Genomic DNA, 13,485 nt, shown 5'->3' on the forward strand with positions numbered 1-13,485 from the left:
GAAAACAAAAAAAGATTTATTTGTTCCTATTTCTTTCTAAAAAGGATTGAGGTCTGCTTACAGTGGGAACATATGCTGTATGTTGTTTTCCCCTTTTGTTTTTCTTTGCTCTTTTGTTATTTATAGTGCAGAAATATTTTACTTTTACATTTTTCTTTTTTTTTTTTTTTTTCAACGTTTATTTTTGGGACAGAGAGAGACAGAGCATGAACGGGGGAGGGGCAGAGAGAGAGGGAGACACAGAATCAGAAACAGGCTCCAGGCTCTGAGCCATCAGCCCAGAGCCTGACACGGGGCTCGAACTCACGGACCGCGAGATCGTGACCTGGCTGAAGTCGGCCGCTTAACCGACTGCGCCACCCAGGCGCCCCACTTTTACATTTTTCAAGCATACTCACAATTTCTTTGGTAATATTTTTCTGTTTTTTGAAATCTATAATTTATCTCCTTCTGCAGCTGGGTCAAAAACTCTATTCCAGGGGTGTGGCAGAGTATGGTTATGCACCAAGTCTGGTTTTCTTTTTTTTATATATTTATTTATTTTTGAGAAAGAGAGAGGGAGAGAGTGAGTGGGGGAGGGGCAGAAAGAGAGGGAGACACAGAATCCGAAGCAGGCTCCAGGCTCTGAGCTGTCAGCACAGAGCCCAATGTTGAGCTCAAACTCATGAACCTCGAGATCATGACCTGAGCTGAAGTCAGACGCTCAACCAACTGAACCACCCAGGCGCCCTGAGCCAAGTCTGTGTTTGTAAGTAAAATTTGATTGGGACACAGCCACACTCACGTGTTTATTGTTGTCCGTGGCTGCTTTTGTGCTACAGTGGCAGATGTGAGTAGTTGTGATAGACCATAGGCCCCGCAACGCCAAAAATATACTGTCTAGCCCTGTAGAGGCAAAGTTTGCTGACCCCTACTCTAGTTCACAATCTAATGTAATTTTAACACGTTATCTTATCTCATTGAATTTATCCTTATTGACACGGTGTGGTGGCCAGAACTTATATTGGTTCTTCTCTATACTGATGTTTCCCCACTTCCCCTGTTTCTTCTCAGCCCTGTTTCTTCCCATCCTCCAACACGGCACACATGTCAGTATGTAAGTCTTGGCTAAAAGTTTCAGGTGAAAATAAGGAAACATGTTTATATTGAGGACTAATCACCTAACTCCGAAAATCCCTCTGGCAACCCCTCCTGCCCCCACTGGAAATCCCTCCTGGATCATCTTGCTCTTCAGGACTTTACCATATCATTTGGCCCATCTCTTCCTCAATACCCCCCTCGTATCCAGATCCCCCTCATTTTATCATGGAGAACAATCACGCTCTCCACTCCTATCTTAGTATGGAGTATGCCTGCACATCCTCTAACGCTGGTATGCACCAGTTATTGGAAAATAACTAGAATATGAAAGGGAGCATTTTGTGTGTATGTGTGAGATTCAGGAGGAACCTGGGCCTCCCTAGGCTTTAGGCTCCTACAAGGAGGAATACCAGTTAGTGGAATACTTGTGGCCTCTCTCTATGCCTCAGTCATTTTTCCCTAGGGATGAAGGATGTCTACCATTATTGATATGTTTGGGATAAGGACTGAGGATGTTGCCCCTTCCTCAGTCCCTCCCTCCTGAGACACAGCTGCCTAGAGGTCCATACCCCGGTCTTGCAGCTCAGTGGAATAAGCTCAGCTCAAGGGAGTGGGGCATCTGGTACATGGGGTAGGATTACTGAAAAAGAGTGGAATTGATGAAGGGCACCTGAGTTGCTCAGCTGGTGAAGCATCCGACTCTTGGTTTTAGCTCAGGTCATGATCTCATAGTTCTTGAGATCGAGCCCCATGTCGGGCCCTGTGCTGGCAATGCAGAGCCTGCTTGGCATTCATTCTCTCTCCCTCTCTGGGCCCCTCCCCACTTGTGCTCTCTCTCTCTCTCTCTCTCTGTCTCTCAAAATAAATTAATTAATTAACTTTTTAAAAAAGAGTGGAATTGATAAGCAGAGTAACTCCTGCAGATGGAAGCTTTTGGAGGGTCAGGCCGCGTATCTTAAGGTGGGTTTTCCATTAAGAGACACTGAAATAAGGATTTGAGTGTAAGCAGTTTACCTGCACCAGTAGGGAGTGGGAAGGAGATGTGGCCATTAAAGATGTATTATAAAGCCAGCTACCACTGTGGGTGATTAGAGTAATCCCACAGTAAGCTCTAGGAAATGGTATGGAATTTACACCTCAGAGTTATCCTATTGTAGAGGATGAGGGAGCTGAGGCATCTATACTCCCAGCAGTCATTGATTGAGGACCGCTCCCTGGGGATGACTTTCTGGCCTGCCCCACATCATAAAGCAGCCTTCTTCAGCTTTTAGGAAAAACCCTCAGGCAAAGAAATGCAGATACTGACAGTTGGAAGTTCTTCAGGGGCTCCCTGAAGCTGTAAGGCCAGAGGGAGGTGGGAGGGACCAGAATACTCTATGTCACTACCAGAGACTCTGATGTTGAAGGGTGGATTTGGCATCTCATCTCCTTAGTTGTGCTTTATCTTTATTGTGCAACTTAAGGATTGAGGGAATCAAATTTCGGGCTTTGGCAAAATTTGTTTACTGATCATCTAATCTTATGACTATTAGATGTGGCTAGTTTTCAGAGGTCATAGGTCCCAGCCCATCTCCCAAGGGTCCCCTACAACTGCCTTTCTGTAGGTCCTCTGTAGATAGGGCTACCTGCCTGCCAGACCGCAGCTGTCTCCTCAAGACAAGGGCTGTATTCCCATGACTAGCAGCCGCACTTCCAGCAGGACCAATCATCCCATGTCCATGTGAAATGGCATTTCTACTCCTTCCTATCCTGGAGTCTTCCAGGAGAGAAGCGAGGGCTGAGAAGAGCTGAAAAACGGAGCAACTAATTGATGTGATCAGTGCTCCAAAAATCCTTTGGAGAAACCGATAGTGTTCATTCCATCAAGATTAGTCAGTTGTACTTGGTAATGGAAGGGCATAGAGGGCCAGATGGAGGAAAGGGAGAGTCAGAGAAAAGCTGCCACAGGAGCATGGATGCTGTAAAAACAGTTTTGATCAGAGATGAGAAAAAGAGAAGCTGAAGGCAAGATAAGGAAAGCAAGGAAATCACAACATAACCATGGACCAAACAGCAAGAACAACAAAAAAAGTAAAGAACTCCCCTGGTCAAAAGAGCAGAACTAGTAGACAGAATGAGAAGGAGGAAAAGTATCGAGGGGAGAAAGGAAAAGGAATTACATTGAACAAGGTGTATTGTCCTACATCATATAGGATCAAACCATCCTGCCATGTGGATTCAAAAAAAGATCTGTGAGAAGCAAAGAATAGTTCAAGAACTGGTCCAATGAGGACTCTCCTAGTTCCAAGTAACAACAGAAGACTACTGGAAATGTTTAAATGTTTGCTACTCAGAGAGTGGTCCACAGATCAGCATCAGCATCCCCTGGGAGCTCATTAGGAATATAGAATCTCAGGCCCCACCCTAGACCTACCAAATCAGAATCTGCATACAATCCCTAGCTGATTTGTGAGCACAGTGAAATTTGAGGCCTGCTGGATTAAATCAAAATATTAAGAGATGTCTCATGGACTCTGAGGACAAGGATCTAGCAAGACCTGGAGAACAAACTGGAACCAGCAACTTGAATACTATCAAGATATTCCATCTATCTCTTGCTTCTCCTTCTGAACAATAAAGTCCAATCATAAAAGTGAAGATCAAACTCTTGGGAATCAAATCTTCCAATTGTCAGTTTTCTCTACTTTTAAAATGATCATTGTGGATAAAATCAAAGCAGAATCCACAGAGAACAGAATTTGAACACTTGGTTACACTGTGAGGAGAAGGTTGAATTTCTATTAGAACTAAATGGAGACATCTGTTTTGTTTAAATTAAGGATCTGTAAGTATCAGCCAGGGACCAAGTTGACAGCCATTTCTATAATAAAGCAATAAATCATGGGGATGGTTAAGGAAGCAAGGAACCCCACATTCTCACTTGGTTCAACCAATTAAGCAATAAGCCATCTGGGTTCTTTTGTTAATTACTGTCAAACACAACTCACACAATTGAATTCTGCCTTTTATTTAATTATATTAATTTATTCCAGCAACTTCAAACACAATGCCAATAATTAAGTTCATTAAAAAAAATAGAGGTCTTGTTTAATTTTTATTTTGCAACTATTAATACCATTTACAAGGTTGACATCTGAGAATGTTTAGCTCCATCTCAGTCTCAGGATGTTAGGGGAATTTGCTTTAAATATAATCATGTCTGAAGGAAGAAGACAGTGTCCGAAATCTCTTCTCTCAATGGGATGATGAATCTATCCAGATCAGCACTATCCAAATAAAACTGTTTGCAGTGATAGAATGTTCTATATCTGTGCTCTCCAATACAGTAGCCACTAGGCACAGGAAGCTATTGAGCACTAGAGATGTGACCAATACAACTGAGGAACTGAGTTTTAATTTTTTTTTTTAATTCTAATGAACTTACATTTAAACAGCCACGTGCAGCTAATGGCTACCGTAGACAGCACAGGTCTGGAGCGTATTCTAAGGAGGGAGAAGTGCAGCAGGCCATTGACTTAAGCTGGTAGAAAAAAATATGTTAATTATGATAGGCCTTGTTTACAAACCCTCACTTCCTACCTACTTCTTCTTATTTGAAACGCACTGAGTTCTGAGACAGCCCAGAGGAGATCAGTATCTTCAAAGGGAGGTTTCCTAGCTGACCATGTGAAGAGTAAACTCCACCTGGAGGAGAAATGGGCATAAATGGTGTCTTCTTAACAGCAGAACCAACCCCACTCCACAGCTCTTTATGGACAAACTAGGTAGGCCAGGTCACAGCCAGGAGAGCCTTTCAGCTCTTGCTAGCACTGGCTCTGCTCTAGCAGAGGCACGCTCTTCCCACAGTTGTGGACATTCAACCTGCAGGCACATTTGGGGGACTGAGGCTCAGAGATGGCCACATCAGCCCTAACGAACATTAACTCCCAACTCTGGTTCCTCTCGTGTGAATTTGGGCTCAGATGCTGGCATTCCCCTACTGTGGAGGTTTGCCTCTTTGCAGAGGTTGCTATTTCTGATCCAGTCCATGCAAACCCTGTAACAGGGCATCAGGAGAGCTTCTCCACTGTATACACCTTGTTATTGGGAATGCTTAGTCTGAGCTGACCCAACGCCAATGACTAATGAGAAATACACTGCATGAGATTCTGGTTGGGGTTAACCAAGCTAGAGAAGGGCTAGGGCAGGGTGAATGGAGGTAGAAAGTCAGGAGGAAATTCTCATTTACATGAAAACATCCTATTCCAGGCGTGCTGACTCTTTGCAGCTGCCAGGCTGAGCTGGAGAATTGGGTCAAAGCTTTTCCATCTTCTCTTCAACCCCGTTCTTTGCTCAGTGGCTTCCCTTCCTTCTGAGCTATGGCTCAACCAGTGAACATGGAATTTGTCCTAATGAACTTAATCCAAAGTTTTGGGGATGTCAGGCCTTTACACCCTTCTCACACTTTAACTTTCATGGTTGGCTACACAGATAGTTCAAGGTAAGGCCATTTGCAAAAAAATTATCAACCGGATGTATGTATCCTGGAGGTGTTGCCCAAGACGGTCCATGCCTCTCCTTTGTCAGAGATAAAAGCAATTCTCAAGTGCATGATGGAAAACAAAATAAAACAAACAACAATCTTCTGTACTACATAATGACCATCATCCAGTGATAAAGACAATGAGACAATGAATCCTTTTTTTTTTTTTCTAAAACAGCCAACAGTCAATGCAATAAGGGGCGAGAAGGAAAGACTTCCTATACTCATTCATGGAGTTTTCTTCTCTACTATCACCAGGAGCGCAAACACAAAAGGGTCAGCTTCATGAAATATATATGCTCTTTTAGTTCCCTTGGGGATGAACTGTAATGGCTAAACTTCTCTTTTCCCTTTGACACAGGCATTCATCGTTCATCCACAGTGTAGACGTTGTCAAATCGCCACAGCTGGCTGGCTTTTCCATCACACTGGCGCAGGTACAAATCTTTGCTGTTTTCCTGCACCACAGCTTCCATGCATTTCCCAGAAAGAATGTGAACAATCATTCCATTCTGAAAAAACAGAAAAGACGAGGGAAAAAAGTCATTTCCCTGCAATCAGTAGGCAAAGAAGGATATTTCTAAGATTTGTGTTAATCATTACAAGAATTACAGAGGTGGTGTGAACTCGCCTAGTAAGGAACTGCATTATGTTGGTTAGTGTAAAAATAATTTAGGTAAATATATATAATGTAAATATATTATGAATATAAATATCATTTGAAACCTTGAGATCATTAATTCAATTACTTTATTGAGATTGTATAATTGTGCCATTTCTTAGAGAGTTCTGTTTAGTAACAGGCCAGTGTATAGAGCATGTTCAGTCTTTATACCATATTGGTGAAATTCATTGTTATCACTGTGCTTGTACATTTCTGCTTTCAAAATGATTTAGTTTGATCTCTGCCCACTGTGACTCCTGCAATTTAGTACTGTTGCCACCACGTCGCAGTAGAGAGTAAAAGCTCAAGGATACACTGAGGGCCCAAGGCAGCCATGTTTCAAAGACTATAGCTGCCTCCTGCTCAAAGTCCACCGGACTTAATACTGAATCTAGCCATCCCTTCTTCGGCAAAAAATTGATTTCTTTATGAAAAGTTAAACATTTTAACCACCAATGCCGATAATGTCCATTTGCTTATGTACTTTTGAGATAGAATTCACATACCATAATATTTACTCCTTTAAAGTATACAACTTGATGGTTTTTAGTATATTCACAGAGTATATGCAACCATCACTGTAAAAAGAAACCCACTATCATTAACAATCACTTCCTGTCCCTCCCTTCCAGCCACTGGAAATCACTAATTTTCTTTCTATATTTATGGATTTGTTTATTCTGGACATTTCCTAGAAAGGTAGTCATATAATAGATAGCCTTTTGTGATTGACTTCTTTCACTTTGTATGATATCTTCAAGGGTCATCCATGTTGTAGCATACATGTTACCTAATTTTTTTTCTTTGTATTGTAGTAAAAATAGGTAAGATAAAACTTACCATTGTAACCATTTTAAAGGGTAAAGTTCAGTAGTATTAAGTATATTCACATTGTTGTGAAATGTATATTCAGGACTTTTTCATCTTTCAAAACTGAAAGTCTATTATTTATTAACCAACTCTCCTCTCCCCCCATCCCCTGGTAAACACTATTTACTTTCTGTTTCTATGAATTTGACTATTTTAGATACCTTATTTAGGTGGAATCTTACAGAATTTGTCCTTTTGTGACACATTTATTTCACTTAGTGTGATGTCCTCAAGGTTCATCCATGTTGTAGCATGTGATCCTTTTAAGGCTGAATAGTATTCCATTATACACACACACACACACATACATACATACATACATACACATACATATACATACATACATACCACATTTTGTTTATCTATTCACCCATCGCTGAATGCTTGGGTTGTTTCTACCTCTTGGCTATTGTAAATAGTGCTACTATCAACAGTAGCTGAATGATAATACTTTTTTAATGTTTATTTATTCTTGAAAGAGAGAGAGAGAGCACGAGCGGGGTAAGGGCAGAGAGAGAAGGAGACAGAGGACCCAAAGCAGACTCTGCACTGACAGCACAGACCCTGATGTGGGGCTTTAACTCATGAGCCATGAGATCATGACCTGAGCAGAAATCGGATGCTTAACCGACTGAGCCACCCATGTGCCCCATAATACTTTTTTAAAGTCTTAGGTTGTAATGCCTGAAATATACTGGGTATATCTTACTCACTAATCTTGTACTTATTGTTTTAACATGCTGTTTCTAAGATGTATCTTATCCACAGGACTTGGTTAGAATGATCCAAGACGTCTTTGAGCATGTATGGGCCCCAAGTCTTAGGTTCACTTGTCACCAAGTAGAGAAGGAAGGGCCTTTCTGTTGCTCCTAAACCACACCACTGAGGTAGTTGGCTGCTTCTGTAACATGCTCCCTGGTCTTACTGGTGACCTGAGCTAATAAACTTCAAAAAGGGACCGTCTCTTCTCTCTGCCACGATCATGGTCAGAGCTTTACAGAGACATGGCAAATGAGTACACTTTAAGATGCTTGCGGTCCAACTTTGCTACAATGTTGGCTTTACTTCCTCCTGAGGCCTTAATGCCAGGTCACTAAGTTCAACAATAGGGGCTCTGACCTGTATGGTACTATCTGACCCCTTAGAAGACCCTGGGCCACAGTCCCAGCTAGAGGCACTGCTGAGCCCTTCCTGGACAGATTACTTACCTCTTGGAAGTCCCAGTGCTGTTGATGGATAGCAGGCCCTTCCTCGGTGCAGTTCTGAAGAGTCACCTGCTCTTGCCTGATGTCAAGACACAGGTGCTGTGGGCTGCCAAAGCGTATCTCCTTCCTGCCGGTGTGCTTCAGGTGCTGGGACAAAGAGGATGTTTGTTAGCACAGCTAGGAGACCTTCTCCAAAGCTGGAGATGAAGGAAGGGGAGCTCACAACGGGGCTGACATCAAGTGGCAATCTTTAGATTCTCTTAGGGTCAGCCAACACCGTATCTCATAGCCGAATCCACACATGCAATGCCAGACTGGACCAAGCCTCTGAAATCTGCACGTGCCAGCTGCTGCCACATTCATATTTCTACACTGTGGCATGTTTCTCCATTAGTCTCTCTTACTGCATCATGGTGAGGCCATAAAAGAGTGCCGTGTGTTGTGTGAGTGCACTACCACAAGAGCAGATGAGGAACACTTCTGAGGCCCAAGGGATCTCTTTCTGGAGAGAGCTGACCTGGCCTGTCACCTGGCCCAAAACGAATTGTCTGTTGCATCTGATGACTCTCACTCATGGTCATTTTTTTCCTCCAGTGTTTTATACGATTGGATTGTGCATATCTTTGCAGAGGGGCTCTCACTGTAGGAAGCCTGTGTGCCCTGGCCGGAGAGCACGCTCTGACAAAACCAATTTCTGTTTATTCCTGCCAAGTGCAACCTGAGTGGATCTTATATTAATTTTGCGGTTGGGAGGCAGTGTTGGCCTCAGTGATCTGCGCATTCACATGGGGCCTTGTGCTTAGAAGGGGTTAGTGTTCTTGGTTTAATGTATTTGGTTTAATGCTCTCCTGTTACTATCTTGAAATCCTTTTTGTTTTTGTTTTTGTTTTTGGTTTTGTTTTGTTTTGTTTTTTGAGATAAGGCACAAGTGAAAGAAGGGCAGAGAGAGAGGAAAAAGAGAGAGAGAGAAAGGCAGGGCTCACCTGATGTGGGGCTCAAACCCACGAACTGTGAAATCATAACCTGAGCCAAAGTTAGATGCTTAACAAATTGAGCCACCCAGGCGCCCTATCTTGAAATTCTTTTTTTTTTTTTTTAACGTTTATTATATTTGAGAGAGAGTGTGAGCAAGGGAGGGGCAGAGAGAGAGACGACACAGAATCCGAGGCAAGCTCCAGGCTCTGAGCTGTCAGCACAGAGCCCCACGTGGGCCTCCGACTCATGAACTGTGAGATCATGACCTGAGCCAAAGTCAGATGCTTAACTGACTGAGCCACCCAGGTGCCCCAAGATGTTACACAGTTTTGAAATTCTTAATAATTGTTGAACTGTGGGCTCCACATTTTCACTTTGCGCTGGGCCCCAAAATTAGATAGCCATTCCCGCTTGAGGATTCTCACACCACACAATTCATATAAATTTGAATCCTAAACCCATATTAGATGCAGACTTGTGGTTAAAAAAAAATTTAAGAGTGATTTTTTCCTATACAAAGACCCTGTGGAGACAGACAACCTTCCTTGTCATCTTCCTGTGGCAGTGGGTGGATTTTTCTAGTCAAACTTTTCACAGGTAAGTTACTCTTTGAAGGTCAAAACTGGCTTTCTATGGCATCTCATTTCCAACTTCTCATCTGTCAAAGGCTGCAAGTAGGCTCCCACTGACTACTGCATGTAGCTAATGGCTCATGTATCCTGAGGCAGGATAGCTTGGCCAATGCCCTGTGGCTCTATTTTCAGATGCCTCTTGATTTGTGGCCCCTGGAGATTTCCCTTTGTTACAAATTCACTTACTTATGTGTTTCTTCTTAATTTTTTATCTGGCATATCTAGGTGCTTTTAGGAAAACGGCTTTCAGCTTATCCAGCTCACAATTTTGCTAGATATAGAGGTCCTTGCTAGTCCCCTCTTCCCCACCAAGAATCAGAAAACCCACAAAAGCGAACATTCTGTTCGCATGCCTGAGACTGCATTATTCCCGGTTGCAGAGGAGGAAACCAAGACTTGGAGGGTTTAAGAAGCCTCTGATGTCATACAGCTAGAAAGTGGTGAGCTCTTGCCACTATATTACACTGCTTCCTCACTTAGCACTTTATATCTGTATCCTTCTCCCCTGTGCCAGGTCTGAATGCCTTTTGCTGTGTTCCAGAACACTGGTAAAGGGCAAAACGGAAAGAGGCCACATGGGTCCTAAGAACCTGCTTCCCCATGTGCCCTCCAGATACAGGCCTCCCTGCCCCCAGCCCAGCCCCCTCCCCACCCCCCACCTCCAGGATCCCAGAACCTGCTTTGCCAAGCCTGGCCTCACCGGTCCTCCCTCCAAGACATGTTCTGGCATTTGCCCCCAGGCTCTCGGGGCCTCATCTGACTCATTTGATCAATATCTCTAGGAACTCGTACTTTGTTGCTTATTTTTAACACAGGCCTTTGGGATATGACACCTTAATGCAAAGGCCCCTGTCACAGGCTAAAAGAGATTTGGGGGCAGGCTAGGCCTTTCTAGGTTCACCCAAGTTGTGAAAAGAAGTGGACCCACTGACCCTCAGCTAGCATCTCTGAGTCTTCCCACCACCTTGGGGAGTTATTCTGTGATGGCAGCTTTGAAGAGAAGCTTAGCCTAAGATACAAAGAGATCTTCCTGATAAACAAGGGGTCTTCATGGATGCTGGAATGACCCTGCTGCATTGAAAGCCTTTCTCTGACTCAATTACCTTCTTCTCATCTCAGACACTTGAGGGCGTAAAATTTACCAACCCCTGGGGTGCTGCAGGAGGAAATATGGTTCTATCCTTTCACCCATTCCTTTAGCTTCTGGGAATTATGAACTAGGGATTTTAGAGCGCCAGGGACCATAGGGGGCTTCATGGGAATCTATGAACCCTGGAAATTGTTAAAATTTTGTGCAGCTGTGCTTATATGTGTTGTTGTTGTTGTTTTTTTTTTTTTTCTGGGAAAGGGTCCTTAGAATTTATTACCTTCTTAAATGAACCATGTAGGGGCGCCTGGGTGGCACAGTCAGTTAAGCGTCCGACTTCAGCCAGGTCACGATCTCGCGGTCCGTGAGTTCGAGCCCCGCATCAGGCTCTGGGCTGATGGCTCAGAGCCTGGAGCCTGTTTCAGATTCTGTGTCTCCCTCTCTCTCTGCCCCTCCCTCGTTCATGCTCTGTCTCTCTCTGTCCCAAAAATAAATAAACGTTAAATGAACCATGTGACCTATAATAGTCTAACTCCTTGTCTAATGTCTGGTCTCTTAGCATTCAAGCTCCACTCCTTCACCTTATATCCTTGCTCTACTTCTGGGCAAGCTCTTAAGAAAGCCCCGTGCTTTCTTCTTTGGTGCTGGTGGGAAGTTCAATCCAGGTAAGCCCAGCCAGAGCTTGGGAACCCTCACCTGCCCAACCCCCCCACCAACCACATAAGAGCCAAAGTCAGCCGCCCCTTCTTGCTGTCTTGCTGTCTTGCTTGTCTTGCTTGCTTGGGAGCCTGTCCTGCTCCACTAGGAAGTCTCATTAGGTGAATAATGATGCTTTCCATTCTCTGTTGTTGCATGTGGGGAGTCATCAGTTTCAATATCTGAACCAAATTTGGGGTCAGGGGTTGATCTTGCCCCCTCAGGGCAACCACTAGATACAACCTAAAAAGATGAGGAAGCACAGGGAGGGATGGAGGGCCCTACTAGGCCTTCCTAGGCCTACACTTTAACCAAGTGCCACCTGGATTTCTTGATGTCAATTTCAAATAGTCTGTCCTGTGGTGAACCTTCTATATCCAAGAACAGGAAACTTGGCTCAAGGAAGGGACTCCCCCTGTGGGCAGGGTGCCTGTCAGGCATGTTCAGCATCTCTCTTCGGCTGCCCTTTGGGCCATTAGCTTTTTCTGTCACCAGGGCAGCCCCATCCATCTTGGGTACTGACAGGTCTGGCCACACTGCAGAGTGGGGCCTCAGGGAAAGTTGTGCAGTTTGTCTTCATTGCTGCATCTCGGTCCTTCCCCAGCAGTCATCAGAGCCCTTTCTCCTGGGGAGAGGCCCCATCAGCCCTGGTATGCCAGTACAGCTTATGTGCTGTTCCCCAGGGGTATTTGTACTCTCCGCTTTCCATCTGACTGTGGAATGAAAGACTTTCTCCTTGTGGAAGGAATCCCACGGACCAAATTGCTCTGTGCCTGGGAAATCTTCTGAATGACGCCAGTGCTCTGCAGCTTGGAGCCAGGGACCCCATCTGTGTGGAAGCCCTCCTCTAGCAAGTGCATCAGATGGTTGGCCGAGGCCACGAGGCCTATCTGCTCCAAATCCAGCCCTCCTTCTCTGCTTCACACACACACACACACACACACACACACACACACACACACGTGCATATGCAGAGACACCCACACAGACAGACAGATACATGCACAGAGACACAGACAGACAGACAGACATGCACACACCAGGCCTCTGTTGTGCAGTAAAGATCCCCCTCTGTGAACTCTGGCTCCCATAGAGCCCCGTTAAATCCTGGAAAGCCACAATACATCTGCATGGGAGGACTCAGAATCAGAGGACTGAGACAAGACTGTAACCACAAGTTGTGGATTGGAGGCACCACTGTAAGTGGGGAACACACTCTGGGGTCCCCTTTCCTCCTCAGTGCTTCTGTGCCTACAGCGCCCACTTGGATGACCCATATTACCCCATCTCTGGTTCTAGCTGGCTGAGGATCTCTGGCTGGTCCAGATGTTTCAAGTGGTGCCCTGATAGAAATGTGTGTCAATTTCTTTGACCTCTGATTAGAGATTTTTAATTTAAATAGGGAGGTTTTCCACAAACTCCAGATTTCCAATGTCTTTTAAATTTGGGGGCTAATCTCATAATACTGGACCCACTTACAAAAGAGAAAACATGTGTGGAGGCTGGGGGACGGGCATAGCTGTCCTTTCTGATGGGCACGTGCTCCTCAGGCATAGCAGCCTCCACCCAGCTCACTGTGCTCATCCCTGCCTGACCCTGGGGATATCTGAGTTTGCAACCCCTGGGTCAGTCACTCTCTGAGCCTCAGTTTCCTCATCTGTTAGATGAAAGCATTGGCTAGATAGTCTCTATTTGTTTCAGGCTCAGATGCTTGTATTCTCTGATGATGGCCCATGTCTGTGATTGTGCCTGGG

The 13,485-nt window shown here is 44.5% G+C and overlaps 1 protein-coding gene and 1 long non-coding RNA gene across 2 annotated transcripts in view; one reads left to right on the forward strand and one right to left on the reverse strand.

Annotated features, from left to right (window-relative positions):
- Window positions 1-4,071: 4,071 nt before the first annotated feature.
- Window positions 4,072-13,485, reverse strand: part of GALNT15 (polypeptide N-acetylgalactosaminyltransferase 15) — a 47,545-nt gene continuing 38,131 nt past the window's right edge. Inside the window, exons 9-10 of the mRNA XM_025913774.2 lie at window positions 8,345-8,488; window positions 4,072-6,114 (exon numbers count right to left, since the gene is read on the reverse strand). Of these exons, the coding sequence (XP_025769559.2) occupies window positions 5,968-6,114; window positions 8,345-8,488 (291 nt within the window). The 3' untranslated portion in view covers window positions 4,072-5,967. The remainder of the gene's footprint in view (window positions 6,115-8,344; window positions 8,489-13,485) is intronic.
- The window catches only part of LOC147577147 (uncharacterized), a 74,667-nt gene continuing 67,136 nt past the window's right edge, over window positions 5,955-13,485 (forward strand). Inside the window, exon 1 of the long non-coding RNA XR_015239951.1 lies at window positions 5,955-6,039. This is a non-coding gene — a long non-coding RNA (uncharacterized LOC147577147). The remainder of the gene's footprint in view (window positions 6,040-13,485) is intronic.

The sequence above is a fragment of the Puma concolor genome, chromosome C2 (assembly GCF_028749965.1).
Source record: "Puma concolor isolate L17-30 chromosome C2, mPumCon1.1.hap2, whole genome shotgun sequence".
Classification (NCBI taxonomy): Eukaryota; Metazoa; Chordata; class Mammalia; order Carnivora; family Felidae; genus Puma; species Puma concolor.